This window comes from Kogia breviceps, chromosome 4 (assembly GCF_026419965.1).
Source record: "Kogia breviceps isolate mKogBre1 chromosome 4, mKogBre1 haplotype 1, whole genome shotgun sequence".
Taxonomy (NCBI): Eukaryota; Metazoa; Chordata; class Mammalia; order Artiodactyla; family Physeteridae; genus Kogia; species Kogia breviceps.
The window spans coordinates 62,709,894-62,731,907 of record NC_081313.1 but is presented as its reverse complement, the minus strand read 5'-3'; the positions used below and the strand labels follow the sequence as shown (position 1 = coordinate 62,731,907).

General features: G+C 34.2%; 1 protein-coding gene across 14 annotated transcripts in view; it reads left to right on the top strand.

Annotated features, from left to right (window-relative positions):
• HOMER1 (homer scaffold protein 1) overlaps positions 1-22,014 on the top strand; it is a 129,812-nt gene that overhangs the window by 61,638 nt on the left and 46,160 nt on the right. For all 14 annotated transcript variants that reach the window (XM_059060677.2, XM_067031212.1, XM_067031211.1 and 11 more), the window contains one exon: positions 2,729-2,868. In XM_059060677.2, the coding sequence (XP_058916660.1) occupies positions 2,729-2,868 (140 nt within the window). The remainder of the gene's footprint in view (positions 1-2,728; positions 2,869-22,014) is intronic.

Below are 22,014 nucleotides of genomic sequence, written 5' to 3'. Positions count from 1 at the left end.
TCACATGTGTTAGTTTTGGCTTCCTTGATACTCTGTCACATTTTAATATGCAAACTTTTTTTTCAATTTGACTGTTATTTTTCTTTTTCAGATTATTTGCTTTGGTGTGGGGTGTGAGGGAAATTTCCCAGAAACAGTGAGATGTGAGTTTTATTTTCTCAAAATAAGATGGAGAGGTGATAGAAGTTGATTAAATCTCAGTTTTTATTTATATTTTACACTTTTTATTTTTTTATCAACTGTGATCAAAGAATATATTATTTGATAATTTTTTCCTTAAACATTTACCATAGAAGTGGCTAGCCATATTAGTTTAGGAATCTGTTTCTAAAGAGGAATTATCCTACTTTCTCAAAATTTTGTAGTCTAACAGATATACCTCCATGCTTTTTATTTAATGTTTGATTTAAAGATATAAAATGTAGGTTTTATGAAAGTTAGGGTTTTTAAGGAATAACTAAAGTGGAATGTTAAGGAAATTACACAAAATTTAAACTAAAAAACAACTAGATGTTTGGAATATGTTAAATAAAACAAGTTTCACAGTGCTATTTTTAGCATATGTAAAATTTCTAGAAGGTTTCACACAACACTTGGCTACCTGTGCGGCTACCTAGTTGGAGTAGTTACAAGGCAAAGGAGTTTCATTTCCCTTATGTACTGTTGGAACTATTTCTTGTTCTCTTGAGCAAATGTTAATTTTTTTTAAACATCCTTAAAAATGAAACATGCTTTGGGCTTTTGTTTTCATCTTAGGTATAGTGTCTAGGGTAATTTCAATATGCTTTTTGTTAAATATAGCTAATATTCGAGCTTTCAGAAGAAAAGCTTGCCCTGTTGAGATGCTGGAATTGTTGCAACCTCTATCCCTTTCTTTCTTCTCTCCTTAGCTTGTCTCTGAGAAGAGTCTACTTCAGTAGCGTCAACAGTTTTAGCCTCCCCAACAACCATGCCTCGTAATCTTTCTTATTTCACCCCAGAAATCACACTACTGCTCCTCTGACTCTTTCTTTTAATCCTAATCTACTTTTGGCCCTCACACTCTTATCAACCAAATCTAACAAATCCTTAGTTGCTAATACTGGTTATGCCCTTTCAGGTTAACAAGGTAATTTTTTCTGTTATCATTTCCACTGAATTAGGTCTTGGCCAACTTACTGTTTAGTTGATTGGGCAGTCAACCTTGATTATTTTAGTTTGGCCTTTCTTGGAGAAAAATCTTCCTGATTTATTGAAACCACATATGAATACCTCATGGTCTCTTACTGGCTGCTTAAACTTTTTCAGGCTAATTGACATGGTCCATAATTGATCTAGAGATAGTCATTTTGGATACTATTCCCTCAGTAGGATTTGACTTTGTTGTAAAACAAAATTTCATGTTTTCACAGTATACTACAAACTATTCATACACTGACTATCAGTTAATAGAAACAGTAGATTCAGAGGAAAGATTTTAAAAGAATGAAATTAAAGGTCAAACTAGAGTTTCCATTAATAATTGAAAAATAGTTAAGTGAAGATGTGGAATCAAGAAAGTAGTCTTTTGATCTTTGATAGCTTGTATAATTTATAGCACTATGGTACTATTAGTTAAAATATTTAAATGTAAAATAAAACACATACAGCAATATAAAACCAGAAGCCCCAGAAAAGGAAGTTGGTTTCACCACATTAATATCAATATTTTCCATATTTCTTTCTAGTGCTTCTTCACGTGCAATAATTTTTATGTAAAGTATATAAATTACCATAATCTAGATATCTCCTTATATTGTCCTCTTTTTTCTAGTCATAAGCATTTTCCTATATTACACATATTCTTCTTATTTTTATTTGAGGAAATCTTATATTCTTTCAAGTTGACGAATTATGACTATCCCCAACTACTCCCCTATTGGACACTGATGTTTTATTGTGAAGTTTTATTGGTCAGAGATTGCAAGGGGTCTGTCAAGCTGCTCTTTAACAATCTGGTGCTAGGACCTCCCCTGGTTACTAGGGTTATCAAATGACCCCTCATTCTGACTTCTAATATCAAATTTAGATAATCTGATGATGGCAGTCATAAGAGTAGGTGTCAGAGTGACCTTTGTTTTAAATCCCATCTATTTTCCAGTGGGATAAACTAAATTTACCTTGATAGAAATAAGACAGGAAATATTGCAAAGAGAAATAATTTCATTATGAGTAGCAGGCAAGAAAAGCTGAAATACATTATATATAATATGTTATAGAAATATTTCCAATTACTTTTCTAATTGACTCTTGGAATTGAAAGCTATGGCAGATCAAAAAAATTGACTTGTTGAAGATTTCGTTCCCTTTCTCTTCCTACCCTCCCAAATAAAAAAAAAAATCTTTTTGCATTTTTGTCCCATCTTCTTTTTCTTCTCAAGTAATTATTTGAATATCTTATTTTAACCAATTAATTGCCTATATAACCTAAAAGATTTTCAGTTCTTTGAAACTACATTTCTAAATTGTGTTGTTTACATTTTTTAATTGTATTGTTTCAGTTAGTTTTCTTGTGCATTGCTTTGCTTTAAAATTTTTTCTCCTTCAAATTTCATTTTTATGTCTTTGACTCCAATTTCAATTGAAATATAACTATATTTCATAAGTAAGCATACACCAGAGTCAGTTTTAACTTTTAGATGATCTTGTGTATTTTAACAAAAGTGTAACACTTTTTTATCCCCACTCCCTTTTTTTTTTTTTTTTAAAGGAATCAGCAGGAGGGGATCTTCAGTCTCCTTTAACACCAGAAAGTATCAATGGGACAGATGATGAAAGAACACCTGATGTGACCCAGAACTCAGAGCCAAGGCCTGAACCAACTCAGAATGCATTGCCATTTTCACATAGGTACAGATTCAATTCAACCATCATGATTAAGTAAAATGTGTAGAAACTTACTTGGTTTCAGATAAATCTTGCAAAGTTACAACGCTGAGTGAAAATTCCAGGTCAGACTTTTTTTTTAACTGTTAACCTCAGAAAAGTTTTAATAATTTATAGTTGCCTAGATGGACTGGAGTGGACATTTCCATTATCTTTGTAGAAAAAGGGCTACTGAGCTAATTATAGTACAAATTGTTTTTCAGTGAAACAACATATTATTGCCAATCTCTTCTACTTATTTCTTAACCCAGCCCCTAAAAGGCTCTCTTTGTTCACCTGGTTTCCATTTTCATGTATGTTCTTGAGGGTTATAAAATTTTTTTTAATCGGTTTCCTATTCTGAAATTAAGCTTTGCCAGTCTTAGAGGTGATCTCACTGTATTATTTCAAAGAAGAAGACAAGTTATTGGTGTAACTTCTAGCATGGACCTGTTAATGTCAGGTTCATTTTTGCACACCAACTAACAGGAGATAAATCTTCACATGCTTCTGAATTTTAAAGAATTTGATACTTTAAAAAGATGCAATTTATCCTAAATATGTTCAAAACCAGTTACATTAATTATTGGCCATATTGTGGTATTTTTAGGATGTAAGGAGATCTATGAAAATGTAAACAAATACCTCTCAGTCATTGTCTTAAAGTTAATATTTATCCTTCTTTGGAAACTTTTGACCTAGATAATTTTAATTAAAATTCAGAAAAAAGTTTTCCTTTGTTGTGCATCTCTTTGGACCGTTCAAAAAGATCAGATTCTTTAGCATATTCAGAAGAATTGTGAAGTGAGATATTCCAAACTCTCTTTTTCATGAGAATTTTAATTTTGATTTTATTGGTTGAATATTAGGGGCACAGGACTAAACTTATTAGAGACTAACATTGAGAGACCTCATAGTCAGGCTGAGGAAGAAGAAGGAATTTGTTAAGATTTTTTAAGGAATGAATGGGGAAAAACTCTTTGACTATGAGGCTATTCTAATTTGTTCCTAAAAATGCTAATAATTTTGCATAAAGGAGTTAGGCATATTTTAGAATTTTCATAGAGGTAATGCTTTAACTATTGCAGTATAAGTGTATTCTCTTTTCTATAGATAAAAAATGACTGAACACGTGAACATTTTTGGTTCTTCCAATCTGAAGACCATATGTTTACAATGATTTGTAAACCATACTGGTTTTAAAATACGCAATTACCACTAAAGAGCAATGTGATTCATTCACAGTTTTAAAAATATTTGTGTTGAGGGAAGCAAAAATTTATTTCCTATTATATTTAACACATCCAATTAAGAAATAGATGTAACTACACTGAACATAGTTATGAACTTGATTTCTTTAGCTAACACTTAAATGAGACATGTGGATTGGATACTGTAGCATTATGAAATAAGAACTTTTGTATTTTTCATTTGTAAAAGCTATTTCTAGTTTACTTTATGCACCTAAAATTTTCTGAGTGTTTATTATTTTGCTAATCCTTAGTGTTTGGAGTTATTAACTGTGACTGGTCATCTATTGATTTTCTCTGTTTTGGGGAGTCAAATAGGAGTTTACTTTCTTTGATGTGAAGGTACAGCTTCTTTGACTACTGGAATATATAGATTAGCCAAAGAGATATTTGAGTTCTGAAAATGAAATTTAATAGGTCAATTTAAGCTTTTAATTACGTTAAAGGCATTATATACTCTTAACAGTTTTCTTATTATTTAAAAAACACTTTAGCATAGGATTTTAGAAAACTTATTCTATGAACTTGTTTTTACATCAATCAGTATCAATGAATATTCGCCTAGTTAGTTGATTGAAATTAAGATTTCTACCTGAGATAGAAAATTGAGTATTTTACAGCTAATGTTAGAACCTCAAAATAACAGAGGGGACCTCAGAGATGGTGTAATCTAGGATTTTTCAAACCATAGTGGTTTGAAATCAACTTAGGTTATTCATGGCATTCTGAAAAAATGAAATATATAATGAAATAAGAAACACCAGGAGAAAACCCACATTAAGAGATGAAATTGTGTTTCAGTAACATACATATTTAAGTGTGGGCTGGATTATAGGGTAAAACATCAAAGTTTGAAAGCATGGGCCTTTGACACATCCCAGAAGTTAGGTGATTTGTCCTAGGTCATACAGTTCATTAGTAACAGCTTTAGAACCACAGCTCAGCTCTTTTGACCCTACTATGTACTGCCAGTTAGTTAATAGTGCATTTTAGTCTAATCCGCAAAACAAGCACATTGTTGTGTCAGGAAGTTAATAACTGTTTCTGTTTTGGGAGAACTATATAGAAATAAGATCAGTGTTTCATTAATGAGAGACACAAAGAATATTAAAATAATTTCTATTCAAATCTGAAACTCACAAATGTTTAAACTTGATACACTATCCTTTTTTCCCATGGCAGAGAACATTTAAAATCTATGTTTTTAAGGCTTACTTATACTATTTATTTTTATCTTTCTTCCTTAGTACTTATTTCAACAGAAAAGAATGAATAGGAAAAAAGATACTTTGCCAACATTCCTCTGTTCTGGTTGATACCATTTTATTGCTAAATTAGGAGCAAAATCACTAGAATATCTGTGTGGTTTTTGTTTTTTCTTTTAAAGATGGAAGGATATAGGGAACAATGATCTAGTCAGTCAAGTTGATTGAGTTGATTGTAGTAATAGCTACTTAGCAAGCCAGCTTGTGTTCTTCTTAAAATTTAAATTTTATACCTAAATCTTATTAATTCATTAATTAACATACCAAAAGAAAACCCTGATTTTCATTTGGTCCTGAAAATCTAGTAATGTGTTTATAGTTTATTTACTCTCTGTAAACTTTATTTATTTTTTAAGAAGTATTACTTAACTTTAAAGAGAAAAGAATATTTTTTTGTTAGTCTTTAAAAACACATATTTTCAAGTATATTTGAAAGGGATAATACTATAGTGAACTCCCATGAGCATATCTCCCAGCTTCAACATTTAGGAAAAAATGGCCAGGCTTGTTTCGTTTCTAATCCTACCCACTCTTCCACGTTTGTATTATTTTTAAAGCAAATTCCAGACATATAATTTCATCCACAAATACTTTTTTAAAATTACTTTTGAACTTTTAAAAAACTTATTTACTAAGCTAGTACAACTTTTTATATTCCATCTAACTCAACTGGCATTATAGAGTTACCTTTATTTACTCTTTTCTTTGTTTTTTAAAAATTTACACTGCTGAACTAAATTTTAAAATGTGTGGCCTGCTCAATGCTTAGTCAAGTGCTATATAGTACTGTGTTGTGTCCTTGTTATAAACTGTGCAAAAACATTCTCATTGAATAAGTTTAGATAAATTAACACTTTTTTTAGTATATTTATTTGAATGCTTTTAAAAGTCTAGAGATGTGTAAAATAGGAAGATTATGAGGATGAAAATGTTTACTAATTTCTTTGGGGAAATGGTAATAAATTTTATCTAAATTGCTATTTTTTCTTAAAAAATATTTTTGTAACCTAAATGATAATATCATTTTGGGACTGAACAGGTGTACACTCTGACCCACTGAAGTGTTCAGGGCATCCTTTGAGACTGTAGTCTTAGATTAGCTATATGGTTGACCCTTGAACAACACAGGTTTGAACTGCGAGGGTCCACTCATGAGTGGATTTCTTTCAATAGTAAATATTACGGTATTACAGAATCCGCACTTGGTTGAATCCTTGGATGTGGAAACACAGATACAGAGGACTGCCTGTAAAGTTATGCATGGCTTTTTGTCTGCACGGAGGGTTGGCATCCCTAACTCCCTGCGTTGTTCAAGGGTCATCTGTATACTAAATAAAATAATTACTATATGCTTGATAGTATTTATATACATATGGAGGAAAGTTTTGTGCTCTCATTCAAGGAGGGATTTGCTTCATAGCATCAGCTGTCTGGAATTTACTTGTTATTTCTTAATAAATTCTAGGATTTTTTTAAAAAGATTTAAAACTATCTAAAATTCTCTTGGAAATAGTTAATTTTATAGTTTCCCAGTGCTGTTAGAATGTAATACTGAAATGTAATACTGAAAACTGAAACTTTTTATTTTGTTCATTGTGAATTTATGATCCTCAGATATATAGTGATATATTGATAAATAACTGCTGTTATCCTATTTTTGAGAGTTGAAAGCAGATATGTGTATACAGCAGTAGTTCGTGAAGCTATTTTTGTACTGATAAATTTTCAAAAGTTTGATTATCTTAATAGAAAATAGGCTGTTTTGAGCACCAATTATATTTAAATTCTTCTAATGTTTAGATAATGCATTCTATGGTGCTAGAATTTATGCATTTTGGGGGTTCTGCATGTATCTTTTACTCTGTTAAAGAGATATTTTTTTCTGCCACTTCGTGTGTTTCCAACAGATATTCATTAAAGGATATGTGCAGAATCATCACTCCTTAGTATGTTGATTTTGCTTTAAATCAGTATAACTACAATTTTACCATAATCTGGATGGGTTTATTCCATTTGTATTTAATAGATTAATATCTTCGTTTATTATCAGAGTTTCCAAAAGCTACTACTTTAAAACTGTGATTAGGGATTTTTGTAATCTCAAAAACTAAATTTCATTGGAAAATATACACACCATTTTAGTTATATGTTAAAAAAACAAGCAGTATTTTATCTTGAATCAAATATATTTTGTACATGCTTTGAAGATGATACAAACAGGAAAAAACTGAATGACTATTAAGAGCTCTGGGGTACTGTATTCTCCACAGCTGTGCCATTTGTCTCTCTTTTTTATGGATAGTAAGCAAAACTTCTAAGATTATAGTTATGAAGTAAAATAGAAATAATTTCTGTGGATAACTCTTGTTTGAATAAAACTGTGTATAAAGCTGGGGGTTGATTTCACAAGAAGTGCCTTATCATTGATAAAATTGCAGATGAAAAATTTAACTTGTAGGATTCCCCGTATTATTAGTTACAATTGACTTGAATATTGTTATTCCTCTACCATCGAACCTCAAAATTAGAATTAGTTTTTAAAAATTAATTTGAAGTCCAAGACAATTTTTGAGAGATCGCAACTAAACAATTTGGAGATGTCAGAATTTCCTGTACCATAATTGTGAACAGATAGCATTTTGTAAGAGATGCTGTGGTAATTTGGCAGTATATATAGGTCTGCATTTTCTGGGAATTAAGAAGCAATTTAGACTCCACAGGGGACATGACATTGAATGTATTAAGTCTTTAAGGCTGCTACAAGATTATCACAGTTTTCAGCCATGCTCAGACAGTGGTGCTTTGTGTAGGTTGTTCAACTGTGTTGTGCCAGCCGACAGGAGGAAAGGCCAGACTCACAGAAGGGTGTTCATTTAGAAGAAAGCAACACTAATGATCCACACAACTTCTTGAATTTGTGTTTTATCGCAGAAAGCCTTATCAGTTCAGTAATTCCAGTTAATCTACCAAGATAATGTAATTATGTTTAATTTTGTAAGGTATACAACAGCGCTCTCCTATTTTGGTGTCAGTTTTTCAATAAAGTTTTGACTATGGGCAAAAAAAAAAAAAAAAAAGAAGCAATTTATGTATTTTTGAATAAGACACAATAAAAAATACAGTTTAGTGACCAAGACTGTTTATTAGGTTTTTACATATGTATACTTAATTTCCTATCTTAAGTTTTTAAGAACTAATTTTTATTCTATTTTAATGTCTTCTAAAAGATTTTGAAGAAAATATGAAAATGTGCTAATGCATTTTGTTGGGAATTATCACTTAATATGGATTATTTGCAAGAAGAAAAATACTATTCGTATGAGATAAGGACATTACTAACCCACCTTCAATAGGGATCGGTCCCTTGGCCTTCTTCTCTGCCTTACCATTGTAATTAATGGGAAGAATTTTCACCAGTCCATCCCTAGTGATTGTTAGTTTCTATTTTCAGGATGATTGGTTTGAAGTGAGAGGTGTGATCATTCACAGTGGAACAGATTGATCTTAGGTTAGTTATGACCTTTTTCCCATGGAGGGCTTCTAAAAATTCTTTTTTCCTTCCATTTCTGTTCTTAGAAGACCATATTGGGGCTTCCATTGGAAGGGAGGTGTGTGATAACAGTTCTGCTCTAGGACTTAGGGAAAAATACTCTTCCTTTGGATTTGGCTTTCTATCTTTCCTCTTACTAGAATAGTAAGGGACAAGATGAAGTAGTGAATGTAGGCAGAGGCCAAGCAAGTCACATAAATGTGTGAAGTTTGTGATGTATATGATGGTATGGAATTGTGAGGTCTGTGGTAAGGTGGAATGTACACGGTTCATCTGGAGATACTAAAGTCTTTAAAAAATAAGGCCAAACAGAGAAATGAGGATTAGATGACCCATCTGATTTCTAGCTTAGACTTTCAAAAGAAATCTTTGTGATTTACATATGGTTTAGCCCAAGGTAAGGATTTTAAGCAAATTCCCAGCTAGTAATATCCATTGGCATGATGCCTTATTAAATTCTTGGTGGTATTTTGGAGGATATGATTTGCAGATTTGGAATCCTGGATATTTGCTCTTTGGTGACATATTACTCTGATAGGTGTTATTACTACTCTCAAACACAAAAATCTGACCATGTCACTTTTCTCATTAAAATATTTCAGTGGCATGATGTATGTAGACCAATCCACGGTCATCAGATGAGGCTTCCCCAGCCTCATCACTTTGTGATTCTGTGGTAGTTACTTGCATTTGCTTGTAAACACTTACAACCAAGCAACCATCTGCAAGTCTTTGCTCCCTCGTTTTTGCAGCGTTCTCCCTTCTCTTTAGAGTGGCTGCATACACACACACACACACACACACTCCATACTTCCTTGCACCCCACCTCTGCCTCTAACTTGATCACCAACTGGTGAACCCTGTTATATCCTCATAAGGTCCAGCAGCATCTCCTCCAGTAAGCTCTCTTTCATGTCCTCAGACTGAATTATGTCTCCTCTATTAAATCCCTTTTGCCTCTAAACTGACATATACAGGTTAACATTAGCTTTTCAGTCTCTCCTGGAACAAGGATTGTGCTTTATTCATTTGTATCACTGGTGCTTAGTACAGTAGACATTCATTAAACATACGAAGGAAACAATTTCCCTCACAGAAATTGAGTATATGCTTTGAATGCCGTTGGTACGGTGCTTCAGTCAGCTAAAGTTACACCTACAGTTTCATAAGACCTTGAAGTTAAAATGTAAAACTAGTTATATTCTTTGAAAAGCAGTCACTCTTGTCAAACTTAAGATGAGTTTAACTGACTTAGTCTAATTTTCTTCAAAATTTCGTAGTTTGTGTAAAGAAATGTTAAAGATAGTGTTATTAATAAACAGTGTTATTAAATACCTAGTAATGTGAAAGATACTAAAATGTGCTTTTTCAATGTAGTATAATCATTTTTCATCCCTTTCTTGACAATTTTTCTTATTTCAAAGGCAGTGCAGAGTAATTCAATGATGTATTTTCTGTGAAATTAGGCAGTATTTATATTCTGTGTTTTAAAAACCAGTTAGAAGCAAACTGTGTTTTTAAAAATACCATCTCTTATAAAGTTCAGCACACATACTTACTCTTTGACTCAAAGAAGTGAATTTAGGGACTACGGATTTTTTTAAATTGAGAATTGTACTATGTACATTTGGCAAAAGTAAAGATGGAGACCAACTCTTGCTTTGTGGGATAACACATTTCACAAGGAGATAAGCTGACAGGTAATTCACTGAAACGTATTGAAAGTAGTCCTGTTCCAGGGACTATCTTCCTTGTAGAGTATGTAAAATGTGAATACAACTAAACCATTGAAATACGTGTAAATTTTACTTTTATTTGTTTATCAGTTTGCCATTTTCCTTTAACAGTTTAGATTAACCGTATATTCATTGTAGATAAAATAGTTAATCTTTTTGACTCTGGCCTAAATTGAAGTCTAAATGTTGATATTAGAACTTTGGAGATAGAAGGAACCTCCACTATTAGTAGTCCAGCTACTTCATTTCACAGAAATGGAAGCAAGTCCAGGGAAGAGGTATTCAGCATCACTATTTGCTGATGGCTAGGTAAGACCAGAAAGGACTCCAGAGTCAGTGGTCATTAGGGTCCACCCTGATTGTGGCAGCTCTCCTTCTACTAAACTCCAAGAGGGTTTGTTTTCTGTATGACCTTTATGCTACTCGACGTCTCCGTTTTTAATCATTGTTAAACGCATATTTAATACAAATTGCCAAATTTCCCTGCTAGAGTCTTAGCTTCTGGCTAAGCCTTGTTGAGTAGTATTGGTACAATATTAGAATTATATTGGTTATATTGGTACCAGTATTTCTTGGAAGCCCATATTGTTTCTAGTCATTTAGGCATGTAAGAGATAAGGAATAAATGTGTTGCATTAAAAAAAATATATATGCTCTTGCTGTTACTGAGATGACAGAAAGGGGTAAATAAATTGGTGCAACTTGATCGTTAGCATCAAAAACATACCATATGCTAGGCAGGGCTAAAAAAGATACTGATATAAAGAATAATTAGTTTACCTTTTTAATTCGAATGGGGTCTACTTAACTATTAATATTCCCATTAATATTGTTAATAACAGTTTTATTGAGATATGATTCACATACTAGACAATTCACCTGTTCAAAGTGTATAATTCAGTGATATTTGGTACAACCAAAATTGTACAACAGAGTTTCTGCAACCATCACTACAGTCAATTTTAGAACACTTTCATTACCTCCCCCCAAAGCCTGTACAAGTTAGCAGTCACTTCCCTATTTCCCTTCACACACTTCCTGCCTCCCCCAGTCCTAGGCAACCCACTAATCTACTTTCTGTCTCTGTAGATTTGTCTGTTTTGGACATTGTGTATAAATGGAATCACATAATATGTGGTCTTTTACGACTGGTTTCTTTTACTTAGGATATATTTTCAAGTTTTATCCATGTTGTAGAATGTGTCAATACTTCATTTCCTTTTATTGCTGAATAATATTATATTAACCCACTCATCAGTTGATAAACATTTGGATTGTTTCCACTTTCTGGAATTTCCACTATTGTGATGAATAATGCTGCTGTGAGCATTTATGTTCGAGTTTTTGTGCGGACACATGTTTTCAATTCTCCACGTATATACCTAGTAGTGGAATTGCTAGGTCATATGGTAATTCTATGCTTAACCTTTGGGAGGAACTGCCAGACTGTTTTGCAAAGCAGCTGCACCATTTTAAATTCCCACCAGTGGTATATAAGTGTTCCAGTTTCTCCACATCATCATCAACACGTTATTATCTCTTTTTTATTATAGCCATCTTCATAGGTGTGATGTGGTATCTCATTGTGGTTTTGATTTGTATTTCCTTGATGGCTAATGTTGACCATCTTTTCATTTACTTATTGTCCACTTGCATATCTTCTTTGGAGAAGTGGCTACTCAGATCCTTTGCCCTTTTTTTTGTGTGTGTGTGGGGGGGTGGTACACGGTCCTCTCACTGTTGTGGCCTCTCCCGTTGTGGAGCACAGGCTCCGGACGCGCAGGCTCAGCGGCCATGGCTCACAGGCCTAGCCACTCCGCGGCATGTGGGATCCTCCCGGACCGGGGCACGAGCCCGTGTCCCCTGCATCGGCAGGCGCACTCGCAACCACTGCGCCACCAGGGAAGCCCCTTTGCCCATTTTTAATTGGGTTGTTTGTCTCTTTGTTGTTGAGTTGTAATTACTTATATATTCTAGATGTTAACTCCTTATCGGATCAATGATTTGCAGATATTTTCTCCAATTCTGTGGGTTGTCTTTTTCACTGTCTTGATGGTGTTCTTTGCAATACAAAAGCTGTTAATTTTAATTAAGTCCCATTTATCTTTTTATTTTCTTTTGTTGCTTGTGCTTTTGGTGTCATATTTAAGAAACAATTGCCTAATCCATGGGCACAAAGATTTACACCTGTTTTCCTTGAGAGTTCTGTGATTTTAGCTCTTATGTTTAGATCTGGCCAATTTTGAGAATTTTTGTATATGATGTAGGATAGAGACCCAACTTTATTCTTTTGCATGTGGATATCCAGTTATCCCAGCATCATTTGTTGAAAAGACTGTTCTTTTCCTATTGAATTCTCTTGGCATCCTTGTCAAAAATCAGTTGACCATAAATGTTTATATTTGAACTCTCAGTTCTATCCCACTGATCTATCCTCATGCCATTCTTCATTATTGTAGCTTTGTAGTAAGTTTTGAAATTGGGGATGTGAGTTCTCCAATTTTATCCTTCCTTTTTTAAGATTTAAGATTATTCTGACTGTTCTGAGTCCCTAGGATTTCCATGTGATTTTTGGATCAGCTTGTGAATATCTGTGAAGAAATCAGTTGAGATTCTGATAGGAACTCCATTGAATCTGTAGAAAAATTTGGATGGCCATCTTAATAATGTTAAGTCTGTCAATTCATGAACATGTGATGTTTTCCCACTTAGCTCTTCAATTTCTTTCAACAGTGTTGTTTAGTCTTCAGAGTATAAGTTTTGCACTTCTTTTGTTAAATTTATTCCTAAGCATTCTTTTTGATGCTGTTATTAGTGGAATTGTTTCTTAATCTTATTTTCTAATTGTCATGCTGTATCTAGAAATACAGTTGCTTTTGTATAGTGATATTGTGGCCTATAAACTTGCTAAACTCATTAGTCTTAATAGTTTTTTCGTAGCTTCCTTAAGATTTTCTATATACAAAATCATGTCATCCGCAAATAGAGATAATTTTACTTCTTCCTTTTCATTCTTGATGTCTTCTATTTCATTTCCTTATCTAATTGCCCTGTCTAAAACCTTCAGTACAATCCTGAATAGAAGTGACAAGAGTGGACATCTCCTTCTTGTTCCTGATCTTAGGGGGAAAGTTTTCAGTCTTTCATCGTTAGGTATGCTATCAGTTTTGGCTTTTTGTAGATGCTCCTTATGATGTTGAGGAAGTTCCCCAATATTCCTAGTTTTTTAGTGTTTTTTCCATTAATATTTATTCTGATTGGTTAATGATTACCTGCCCTCAATTGGTAGCGTTAGGAAACTATGCTTTGACAAATGTAGCCATATGCTTTCCTTACATGGAATTGTTCTTAAAAGGTAATTTTTAAAAATTTTTTTATTGGAGTATAGTTGATTTACAATGTTGTGTTAGTTTCTGCTGTACAGCAAAGTGAGTCAGTTATACATATACATGTATCCAATCTTTTTTAGATTCCATTCCCATATAGGTCATTACAGAGTAACGAATAGAGTTCCCTGTGCTATACAATAGGTTCTTATTAGTTATCTATTTTATATACAGTAGTGTGTATATGTCCATCCCAATCTCCCAATTTATCCCTCCCCCGCTTCACCCCTTGGTAACCGTAAGTTTGTTTTCTACATCTGTGACTCAGTTTCTGTTTTGTAAATAGGTTCATTTGTACCATTTTTGATAGTTTAAAGAAAAAAAAAGAACTCAATTTGAGGGGAAGAAATTTCCTTTTAAAACTGTCATTAATTTTTAAAAGCTCATCACTAGGCTTCAGTTTTCCTATCTAAAAATATGAAACCTTCCAGTTTTCTAGCTTTTTATCTCCAGAATATGTGAAGCAGCTTTTATAGACAGTGGGAATGGTGGTACATTTACTTCTTATCTGACTTTATAAGTGATATAGTTGACTTTTTTCTTCATATTTTTTAATTAAGAGAAAACAACTGATTAAAATGTCCTTATTTTTAAGAAGAGAAAGAATGTAAATAGTCTTTTTAAAATGATACTGGGGCTTCCCTGGTGACGCAGTGGTTGAGAGTCCTCCTGCTGATGCAGGGGACACGGGTTCGTGCCTCGGTCCGGGAGGATCCCACATGCCGCGGAGCGGCTGGGCCCATGAGCCATGGCCGCTGAGCCTGCGCGTCTGGAGCCCGTGCTCCGCAACCGGAGAGGCCACAGCAGTGAGAGGCCCGCGTACCACAAAAAAAATAAAAAATAAAATAAATAAAATAAAATAAAATAAAATGATACTGGATAAATCATAGCATTATTTCAATAAATATAAAGCATGTCCCGGGCTTCCCTGGTGCCGCAGTGGTTGAGAGTCTGCCTGCCGTTGCAGGGGACGTGGATTCGCGCCCCGGTCCGGGAAGATCCCACGTGCCGCTGAGCGGCTGGGCCCATGAGCCATGGCCGCTGAGCCTGCGTGTCCGGAGCCTGTGCTCCGCAACGGGAGAGGTCACAACAGTGAGAGGCCCAGGTACCGGGAAAAAAAAAAAAAAAAAAGCATGTCCTTATTAAATATGAATAGAAATACACATATTAAGTTATTCATTGCAAATAACTCTGATTTCTAGTGTAAATATTACTCTTGAAAAGACGAATCCTGCATTTTTTCCCTATTGCATTATAGAAATGTTAGCTAATGATTATTTTAAATGATCAGTTACATGATCAGTACTTGTTTTACGCCAATAGTGTTCTACCTAGTTTACCATGAAGGAGTTGTGTTTCTGGATGCATATAGTCTAAGAGTTTTCAGCATAGTTGTACATTAACCTTTAAGCAACATAAGCATGTTATAATCATGCCGCAGGACATTTCAAAGCCTGCCTTTGCATACAAAGTAGAAAATTAAGTCACTAGGTAAATTTAGTCAGATTTTTTTAGTGTCATTTTCCAGGGGAACCAAAGGGTTTTTTTGTTTGTTTTTTTTTTTTGATATGCGGGCCTCTCACTGCCGCGGCCTCCCCCGTCGCGAAGCGCAGGCCCAGCGGCCACAGCCCACGGGCCCAGCCGCTCCGCGGCACGTGGGATCCTCCCGGACCGGGGCACGAACCCGCGCCCCCCGCATCGGCAGGCGGACTCCCAAACACTGCGCCACCAGGGAAGCCCGGGTTTTTTAATTAATTTAAAATTTTTAACAAGAAAATTTCTCCATGATTCTTTTTTTTTTTTTTTTTTTTTTGTGGTACGCGGGCCTCTCCCGTTGTGGAGCACAGGCTCCGGATGCGCAGGCTCAGCGGCCATGGCTCACGGGCCTAGCCACTCCGCGGCATGTGGGATCTTCCCGGACCGGGGCACGAACCCATGTCCCCTGCATCGGCAGGTGGACTCTCAACCACTGCGCCACCAGGGAAGCCTTCTCCATGATTCTTAATATGAAACCTTAGACACAGTTATATAGAGAGATTTCCTTCATAGCTGCTTTGACGTCTATAACATGAGGTTTATGGAAAAGCATGTTAGCAAAAGTGACTTCAGAAAGTATATATGATCCTTTGGGTTAATAGTTTTTTGTAATTGGATCATTTTAGTGTATGCTTTACTCACAAGCTAACTTATTATTAAAAAGACGACCTGAAGCCTTTCTGGCTCTATGAAATAATAGATTTTTTTTTTTTCTCTAGAGGTATAGAGAATGAATATTAGTAATTTGTTAAATTACAGGAAGAAACACATCATCGGGTATTATCTGAGTGCACAAACACTGCTATTGATAGTAGCCATACCTTTTCAACTTCTTTTAAAAGGTGTAGCTAAGCCATTCTGTCATTATTACATATTGTCAGGAAGTCCTAGTTTCCATAGCAAAGGAGATGTACTTTATCTTACAAGTCTCACAATCCCCGGGACCTACTAGGTGTCAAACCCTTAACTAGTACTAGACATATGTAACATTTTGGTTTTTTGGAGAGAAATAGGTATCTTGGGCAGAAACAATAAAGAAGAAAAATCACATACCTAAGTGAACTCATTTCCCTTTCCCCCACTTCCCACTTTAAGAAAAGTTTCTGTTTGAACATTTTTTCTTTTTATGGAAAAGCTGGACTCCGTACTTCCTTACATCCTTATACCTGCTGGATAGGGGTTTTTTTTGAAAGTCAGAAAAGATCAGTTCTCCAATTTGGATTTTTTTCCTACTGCGGAAACAACCAGTTTTCCTTGGTAGATGACTTCTGTGACCACCTCTAGTTTTGGAACGTAGTGGAGTCACCATTTCCATGGAAGAAGAGGATCTGCAGTTTATCCTAATTGAAAAGATGCAAATAGACCCTGACCAAGAGAGAGTAACTGACATGGAAGAAACATGACACTTTAAAAAGACCCAGTCATCACAGATTTAACTTTGAAGAGCCAAAAGAATTAGTACCTATAATGAAGATACTGAAATGTATCAGTTGCTCACCATGCCTAGATAGCATTTAAGATATCTCTGAGTAGCAGGAAAAAAAAAATGACTTGGCATGGCATCTTGTGTTTTGTTCCTTTGGCAAAATGCTATTATACTTACTACACTTAATTTTCAGAAGTCTTAAAAGCCCTTGATGGAGAAAATTTTCTGTTTCTTAAAAATCAAAATAGCTATTATTCCTGATAAAGATAGTGAAAAAAAATAAGCAACCTAATTTTCCTGGACTTCAAAGTAGAAGTGGTTCATAGATGCTGTTTCTATTAAGACTTTAATGTAGTTATTTTCCTACATGTAATCTGATACTCATTTCTTGGTCCATTTCTTTTGTTGTCATATGACAACACTTAACTCCCCACCTCACAGGGATGTTGTGAGGCAAGTTTTAAATGTTTCTAAGAAAAGTGTAGAATTTATAACTCTTGACTGTCTCTTTGTTGGTAGTTTCTGCAATCATAAGATTTTATTTTAAAATTTACAAGTGCTTTCCTATAGTTATAAATGGATATTAGGTGTATTAAAATGGAAGTAAGATAATGAAGTTGTATTTGATTTATCACTGAGCATCCTTGTAAATAATTTAACTGAATGAAATGTTGCATTGATTTTTTTTTTTCAACGAAGAGCTTTTATACAATTATAATTAAAGAAAAGCTAAAGTAAAAGTGTCTGGTTTCCCCTTTTATTTAGTTGAGATTTAATTACTCATATGTCTTAGAGAGATGAAAGGTAACCCAATTCATCAATTTCTAATGAATAGAAAATGAAAAATACAATGAAATAGATATAATTTAAGGGAAAAAGTTATAGAGAGGTGCCCAGAATTGGGGTTTTGAGTAAAACTCTGTGTTATTAATTAGATAGAGGTGAAATTTTAGTAACATTTTCATTAAAAATAGGATTAATATAGGAATAGAGATTTGATAAGCAATTGCTTCACATCACAGCAAAAAGGGTTATAAAGGAAATTTGCGTTAATAAGTAAAGGAAAAATGTTTAAATATTAGCTAAAATTCATGCATAGGAAAAACTTATTAGCCTGCAGAATTTGATTTCATTTATACAATTTCATTTTCATAACATATTTTAGAAACTAATTGTATAACATATTCTCTTCCACATAAATCAACCAGCCCAATTTTGCAAATCAAACTTAGATATAGTGTGTGAATTATCAGATAATGACTCCCAGAGTGAGGTTTTTAAATTGCTATCAAATGTCTACTTTCTGCTGCTTTGTTTTCACTGTGTATAGTATCAAAAGACAAATCAATTCAAAGTGAATCTTTGGAGTCAGCCTTATAATCTGGCATTTGTAAACAAAAAATTTAGAAAATCTTTTCTAAATTACCATATTATTTAAATGTGTGTTTTATAACTTATTCTGTATGCTTTAAAAATGGGAATGGACATAGTCCTGGGTTAAGTGTGTTAGTATCAAGAAAACATTTGAAACCAGAATACCATATTTTCTGAATGCCTCACTTTAAAAAAATTTAATGGCGTTAGATGAACTTTGCTTCATTTTACCAGAGAGCCTACTGCTCCCTGTGGTCATATATACCACAGAATTCACTCACTCATGTTGTTTACATTATTAGTTTCTTTAACTTGTATAGGGAGGTGACTGTTGAGGGGCCTTTCTTTGGCTAACTTGGTTTATCCCTCTTTTCAACATTTTATAATTTGCCCTCATTTAAGCACTTTATGCATATGTTCATATCAACTACCAATATGAATCATATACATTGGTTCATAGTGTATTCCTCTTTATCCAGTTTAATGCTGATATGTTTGAATACTGCAGGGAGAATAATATTTTGGAAATTCTAACCTCATAATAATGAGAAAAACACTGTGTAAACAGCTAGTTTGAGGATAATTATGAAATTATTGATAAATTTTATGTATAAGCATTAATAAAAATAAACTCCTTAAGAATAATTCTGGGGCTTCCCTGGTGGCGCAATGGTTGAGAATCCGCCTGCCGATGCCGGGGACACGAGTTCGTGCCCCGGTCTGGGAAAATCCCACATGCCTCGGAGCGGCTGAGCCCGTGAGCCATGGCCGCTGAGCCTGCGCGTCCGGAGCCTGTGCCCCGCAATGGGAGAGGCCACAACAGTGAGAGGCCCGCGTACCACAGAAAAAAAAAAAAAAAAAAAAAAAGAATAATTCTGAACCTGGTTTCTCTTGCCCATACTGATTTTTTTTAACATCAAAAACACTGAGAAGTTATTTTTTGATTTAAAAAAGTAGAGAGTGCTTTCTTTTCCCCTCAAATATGATAGCATCTAATATAGTATGTGTGTTCTTCTAACCAATCTATCATAGAAAGCAAATATTGAAGTTGGTGAACATGTGCTTCAGAAATAATGAAGAAATATAACCACATTAGTCTCTACCTTAATGTGGTATTCTTTTTCTGATGTTTAAAACTTAGAAGGGCTATCTTGTATCAGTGTCCATTTTATTATGGAACAGTTTATAAAATACATCCTGAGCCTGACATAATTCTAGAGAGAATAATTTCCTGGGAGGAAATGTGAATAATATAATGGTTTTGTGATTATTTTGTTGGTCTCTAAAAATAAAACATGTTATTACCATCATATACCTCTCAAAAATAAAAAGGTGAACTTGGGTTCTTCTGGCTATGCCACCAGTAGTATTCTTTCAGGCAAATTACTTAATCACTCTGAGCTGGTTTCCTCATCTATTAAGTAAAAGCAGAGGGGTGGGGGTGAGCAATGATTTATAAGGTCCTTTCTCTTGATTATCTTGAAGTGATCCTGCCTTTAATCCAGGAAATAAGATATCCTCTTGCAGTGTTCTGTGGCTGGGCATGAGGTTTAGTACTGACTTTATAATCATTAAGAACTTTGATATATTACTGTGCTACATAAAAAATTATACTACATAAGTCATATTAGCCATCTCTGTCTTTAAATAGAACATTAGGAAAAAGAAGTGTCTTATGCTTTTGCATTATGTGCACACATAGTTAAAATAATTTAAATTCCTTCCAGATGACACTGTGGATTCAAAATGTGTGATCCATCAGTTATTACTTTTCAATGATAATAATTTTCATTTAAAATTAGAGCGCTAGCACAGGAGATAGCATAGTATTGTAATGTCTGGGATTGGATTATTATAATGGGATGAATTTCTGAACTATAATACTACCTACTAACTACACTTATAGATTGAAATGCATAATGACAAGTAAATCTTCTACACTTGGGAATGGATTTTAGCAGTATCAAATCATAAACAGCAAACTGAAAGAAACTTGCTTTATGTAGTGGCTCACTTTGAAACATGGTATTAACCAATGGAAAATGGTGAGGTCAGATATGCTGTCCTTTGAGAAAGTAAGATGTAAAAATTTAATAAGTAATATATTGCTACAGCTGGAAATAATAGTGTAGGCATTTTAACACTTCAGGTAGTGTTGTTTGATGTCTCATCTGTGAATCATACCTCACAGTTTAATACAACTTCTAAACTAATTTGTAGAAAGCATTATGCCCAAAAAGGCGAGGGGAGAATAGTTCTTGCTTTTAATTCACTGAAGTTCAGTGATACCAATTGAGGGAAAAATCATCTTTGTGTTTCTTCTTCCTTTATTTTCTTCCTCAAGAGATCATCTTGTTTGTTTGTTTTTAAATTTTTATTGGAGTATAGTCAATTTACAATGTTTTGTTAGTTTCTGCTGTACAGCAAAGTGAATCAGTTATAAATATACATATATCCAGCCTTTTTTAGATTCTTTTCCCATATACATCATTACAGAGTATTGAGAAGAGTTCCCTTGTGCTATACAATAGGTTATTATTACTTATCCATTTTCACCTTATAATAGTTTATTTCAGTTCAGAACTCTGAATGCTAGGCTATGAGCACTATCCTTAGTGCTTCTAAAGATTAGGTGGTTTGTTGTGTATGGAAGTCTATTTATTAAAGGGCCTTAGATGAGTATATACATATACTTTTTACTTTTTTTATAGTTTTATCTCTACTCATTTTATTTTATCATTATCTCATGAGAAGAACAGATACAATTTCTTCATTTTCCAGGAAAAAAAAAATCTGAGGTGTAAGGAGGTTAGGGAATTTTTCTAAAATCTATAGATATCAGAATTAGGATTTGACTCTAACCCTCAGCTTCTCTGCCCCAGTCTTTTTCCAGTTTATCCTGAAGAAATTTTAAGCCCATGTGGAGACCAAAGTTGAAAAAGATGATAATTACCAAAATTCATTTGTTGTTTGGCACAATAGTTTTTAAATATGTGGTTGCAATTCACCAGTAAGTGGTAGGTCTGTAGGCATTTAATTCATTTGAGAATGTATTATATATTTTGGTGAAGTCAGCATGGTCATATTGATTTTAGAGTTATTTACATTGACAAATATTTTAATAGTTTATCGTGTGTGCTTGTATATGTGTACAGTCATAGTTTTTTTGGTTTTTTTTTGTTTGTTTGTTTTTTGCGGTACGCGGGCCTCTTACTTTTGTGGCCTCTCCCATTGGGGAGCACAGGCTCCGGACGCTCAGGCTCAGAGGCCATGGCTCACGGGCCCAGCCACTCCGCGGCATGTGGGATCTTCCCGGACCAGGGCACGAACCCGTGTCCCCTTCATCGGCAGGCGGACTCTCAACCACTGCGCCACCAGGGAAGCCCAGTTTTCTTGATTATATAGCTGCAAGCAAAGGAAAATCATTAGGGAATTTATATTAGTAAATTCTTAGATTTAGGTAATTTATATTAGTGTCATAGTAAACTTACACATTATACGCTTTCTTTGCTTTTTAGTCTATTGATCTAGTAATATAGTTAAGAATACAATCTGGGGGCTTTCCTGGTAGCGCAGTGGTTGCGAGTCCACCTGCCGATGCAGGGGAC